A 5,095-nucleotide genomic window follows, 5' to 3' on the forward strand; every position below is an offset into this window, starting at 1 on the left:
AATATAACAATTCAGTTAATTACTGACTACGAACGCGCGCGTACCGTTTTCTATACTCCTTTATATCACACACCGTCTATTGTGTAGTCCCTATACATGCGTGTCTGGCCGGTCTCTACCGTTGGGTCCGGTCATAACACAAAGTAACTTGTTTCCGACCCAATTTTCTATCTCACTTTTCTCACTTTCTGATACTTATACGATTTTTATTACCATGAATTAATGTAGCACGTCATACTGACTTCAAATTTTAAACTAGTCGGGGATAAATGAAAAAAAAAATGCCATTTTAGTTTTGATTTTTCATACTTGTTTTATTTTTTTCTTTTTCCTTAACAATAAACAAGATTTTTAACCCAAGGCTAGTTCATCTCTTGGTCCCGAGATTAACTAGCCTTGGGTTAAAAATCTCGTTTATTATTAAGAAAACTTCCCTTCCGAAGTAAGTCGTCATTATAACTCTTAGGCCATATTGATAGGAGAGAAACTAATCAAGGAAATTATTTCCCGTCGTATATGATTTATTGAAAAATACGATTTCAAAACCAAAAAACAGTTTTATTCTGTTTCAATTTATTGTTTCCATCATGCAGTTCAGTGTATAAGATTGAAGTATCTATTTTTTTAATTTAATTGAATTTAATTTAATTTAAAAAATAACTTGCATATACTCAATTGAGCATTCATTATGTATACGACACATTTGCGTATAACGATAAGTTAAAAATAGGTACACATAACAAAGTCCATACTCGTTATCATTTTCCTTTATGCAAGCAACAGTTTTGCCAGTCTCACACCTTGCTACACTGAAAGGCTATGGTTTCATCATTATTCCCATTTTTTATAAGTTATTAATGATTCAGAAACATATTTTAGGAACACAATGAAGTATTTAGGGTGGCAAAAATAAATATTTATTAGGTGATATTTAGTTTTTGTTTGTGAATAAATTGGCACAATCAAGTCATTTATTAACACATACGAAGATAGCCATCGGAACATGTTACTGCTAGGTGATTCGTTTTGATATTTTGGGTCTGACTCTGAGATAGCTTCTTGCCTCGCTGATGTTGTAGGTTTTTTTTTTTGATCGCGCTGAAAGTTAAATATTGATTACAAAACATTTATTTGTAATAAAAATAAAATTGTAGATTCTCAGAATAACAAGTACGTAAGCTATTCTTAAGTTAGCCTCAAGTAAGAAAAGGGTATTCAAGTTTGAATTTACGTTTGAAAATAGGTTTTTCAATAATGATGCGATCTGGACTGGTTAGCACTCGGCGTTACTGCAGTTCCTCAGCGATCGCTGCCAAGAAGTGGATTTACGCAAAAGTATTCAAAGGAGAACCAACGCAGCACAACTTTCAATTGGAGGTGGACAAATTGCCGGCTTTGAAAGATGGAGGTAAGGCTCATAGTTTCCTTTGTGTTGTGTGTGTTGGATGTGTTGGATTCATATATTAGTAATAAGAGGATCAAACGAGAATAAGTTTCATGTGTTGTGAATCAGAAGTTGATGCTGGCTTATGTACAGATTATAGCATAAAGGCATAAAAGGCACAACACTCATTGATATTATTTTATAATTACTCAAATTAATTTCTATGTTCGATCTTTTAACCAATGCATAAATAAATAGAAAATTTTAGCAAGCAAAAAGTCGCCGTAAATAAAGTAAAGAAATATGAAATCAACAAACATAAAAACCTTCTGTATATAAATGATTTAGCAGAAGTATCATTTTTTTTTCTTTATTTTAGTGTTTATTAACTTACAGCTAGTTCAAACTCCAAATTAAAAAAATATATACATTTTTTACGAGTTTTCCTGGCTTTTTTGTGATGTAGGTATATAGTATAGGCATAGTAATCGCTGCAAACGCGCTAAATAGAACATTTTTCAACTGAAATTTTTGGTTGGCATTAGCAACGGGTGTTTCGATACTTCCAAGGCATTTTGTCTACAACAGCGATAGACGTGAGTTTCACTGGTTTCGTTGACTGTGACTTACTTTGGGGTCATGCACAAATTACGTCACGTTCCACGGTGGGGAGGGGGTCGAGCCAAGCGTGACAAGCCTTACAAAATTTTCGGAGGGCTCATACAAAAAAGTGTGACAAAAGGGGGGGGGGGGGTCGAAAAAGTTGAAATTTAGCGTGACATAATTTGTGTACCATCCCTTTGTGTGAATATCAGAACTATTTCTAACTCACTATACATCAATTGGTTACGAAAGTTATCAGATAGTAACTGTGAAAGTACTAATAAAAACCCTAGCTACCTGAGAAGCAGACTTTTGAGTTTATTCTACAAATGGCGTGAGGTGAGATTTGTCGGCCTCGTATAGCGAGGTGACAATACTCGACTCGAGTGAAGTGGCTCTTCATTTGATTTACACGGCGTATAATAAACCCATTTATCCCGGTTAAGACGTAATCTCAGAAAAGTTCCACACATTGGGATTGAAGGAGAGGGAAAAACTCACAAAAATTATTTCAAGTAAATAAATTCGTACAACATTAAAAGATGAAATCAGTTTTAGGAATATATTTACCTAATATTATTCAAGAAAGTATTATAAGTCATCCGGGAATGTATCTTCATTAATTTTCTCCATCGATTTCATTAGGATATCCTACAAGACTTTCTCTCCAAATCGTTTGCTTGAAGAGTTCAACCAATAATTTTCTTAGAAGTTATTCCAGAATTTTTAGAATTTCTTCATATATTTTAATTTAGGATTTCTAGGATTCTTGCAGCTTTTATTGAAAAAAAATATAGACGGTTAAGGAAATTTGTTCAGAAATGTTCGAAGGAATTACTGGAATAATTGCTGTATTATTTGCTGATGTGGAACCCTAAATGAATTTCGGAAGAACCTATAGAGAATTTATCACTTAAGCCATTCTAGAAGAATTGCAGGAATGATCCTTGCATGAGATGCTGAAGCAGTTCCTAGAAAACATTTTAAATAAACCGGTCTCATTCATTCCTGGATTCCTGGAAGAGGTCTTATTAGATTTTCTGAAACAATCACTGGAGAATTTTGAAAGCGATTCCTGAAAGCAACTGTGAATGTATTATCGAAAGGTATCTCTATTAAAATGGCTTAGAGAAAAACTAAGAAAAATCGGCGTAAGAACTTTTGGAGGATTTTTGCTGAGTTCCTAAAAAAAAAACAAGAAAACTGGAATAAATCTTTGTGGATTTTCTTGAAAAAATTCCTGTAGGAATCTTTTAAAAACCTTTCAGAGTATAAACTGGAAACATCGGTGGAAAAATAATTGTAGGAAATCCTGGGATAATCTTTTTCGGATTCTTAAGAGTATATTCTGTAAAAATTATTGAAATTAGTAGCGTTGAAGTATTAAAGAATTTTCAGACGCAAATTCTTGAGAAATTTTGCTAAGCATACATCGAGAAATCACTGGAAGAATTTTTGAAATAAATCCAAATAGGATAGGAGGGATTCCAAAAGAAACCGTCGGACAAATCATTAGAAGAATTATTGAATCTCGAGGCTTAGCGGTAACGCGCCGTTCCTAGCGAATTGGCAGTCGTAAGTTCGATTCTCACCGAGAAGACGTGCATTTTTTTCTCACAAATTTCACTTCAATTTGTCCATTTAATTCAATTGCAAAGTTTATGTGACCTCTTTATGTGACCTCTATATTTTCGGAAGTCTCCGAAGGTTTCTCTGTAGTCTCCAGTATTTTACATAAAAATCAACTGCAGTATTCAATGAGGACTTCCGCAGTTATTGACTGAGAGCATTCATTGTCAAAGTTGCAAGATGATACTTTAGGCCCAGGGAAATCAAGGAAATTTTCATTACGTAACAATCATGTGCCGACCAGAAATCAAACCCAGACTCCTTCATCATGCCTTTGCTAAGTTGCCGCTGACTTTACTATCAGGCTAAGGAAGACCTGCAATGAGACAATATTTCAGCATTTTTTTTTCAAATATATTTTTCCCTTTTATTTTTTTGCAAATGCAACTTCTCTATTTTTAATTTATCGATATGGTTTCCTCGGGGAGAACTAGGACAACATAAAGTAAAATAATATTTGTAGTAACCTAAATATAATTAATGTTCCTATGTAGAAGCCACAACCGTAGATATGCTTAAATTTTGCAGATATCCTTGCGCAGGCCGAGTACATCAGTGTCGATCCGTACATGCGACCCTATATGATGGCTTACCCAGCCGGATCGCTCATGATTGGTGGTCAAGTGGGAAAGGTGATCGACAGCAAGAACGCTTCCTTCCCCGTGGGATCTTCAATATTCGGCCAATTTGGTTGGCGTACGCACACCGTCTGCAATCCAGAAACGATGAAGAAAGATCAACCTTACCTACTGCCTAGTTTCGGAAATTTGCCTACCAGTTTGGCTCTTGGCGTGCTGGGAATGCCGGGCAATACGGCCTATTTTGGATTGCTGGAATTGTGCTCGCCAAAGAAGGGAGAAACTGTGGTTGTAAGTGGTGCAGCAGGAGCTGTAGGTAACCACGTTGGTCAAATTGCTAAGAATCTAGGATGCAGAGTAGTTGGAATCGCCGGATCCGATGCCAAATGCCAGTGGTTGAAGGACCTAGGATTCGATGAAGCTATCAATTATAAGACAGCTAACATATTTGCTGAATTGAAGAAGGCTGCCCCAAAAGGAGTAGACGTCTATTTTGACAATGTAGGCGGTCAAATATCCGAAACGGTTATCAAACAAATGAATTTATATGGAAGGATTGCAGTTTGTGGAACCATATCCAATTATAATACTGCAATCGAAAAGGTTTCGGACCCATTGAGACAGATGGTCTTTAAGCAACTGAAAATGGAAGGATTCGTGGTATGGCGCTGGAACGATAGGTGGATGGAAGGAATTGAGGCCAACTTGAAGTGGATAAACGAGGGTAAACTGAAATGGCACGAAACCGTAACGGAAGGCTTCGAAAATTTACCAATGGCATTTATTGACATGTTGAAGGGAGGCAACACCGGTAAGGCGGTTGTGAAAATTATTTAACTTTTTTTTTTTTTGAATGTTATATTCTAAACGAACCTTCAAAATATATTAATAAGCGACTAAA

The 5,095-nt window shown here is 35.6% G+C and overlaps 1 protein-coding gene across 2 annotated transcripts; it reads left to right on the forward strand.

Annotated features, from left to right (window-relative positions):
* Positions 1 to 752: 752 nt before the first annotated feature.
* On the forward strand, positions 753 to 5,095 carry LOC5576311 (prostaglandin reductase 1). Of its 2 annotated transcripts, none has more exons than XM_021847056.1 (3): positions 753 to 1,016; positions 1,244 to 1,408; positions 4,145 to 5,095. In XM_021847056.1, exons 1-3 carry the CDS (start codon positions 1,004 to 1,006, stop codon positions 5,029 to 5,031), a joined length of 1,065 nt encoding a protein of 354 aa, XP_021702748.1. In that variant the 5' UTR covers positions 753 to 1,003; the 3' UTR covers positions 5,032 to 5,095. The 2 variants fall into 2 exon arrangements, with proteins under 2 accessions (XP_021702748.1, XP_001656052.1); XM_001656002.2 differs by lacking the exon at positions 753 to 1,016 and adding an exon at positions 1,026 to 1,170.

The sequence above is a fragment of the Aedes aegypti genome, chromosome 1 (genome assembly GCF_002204515.2).
Source record: "Aedes aegypti strain LVP_AGWG chromosome 1, AaegL5.0 Primary Assembly, whole genome shotgun sequence".
Taxonomy (NCBI): domain Eukaryota; kingdom Metazoa; phylum Arthropoda; class Insecta; order Diptera; family Culicidae; genus Aedes; species Aedes aegypti.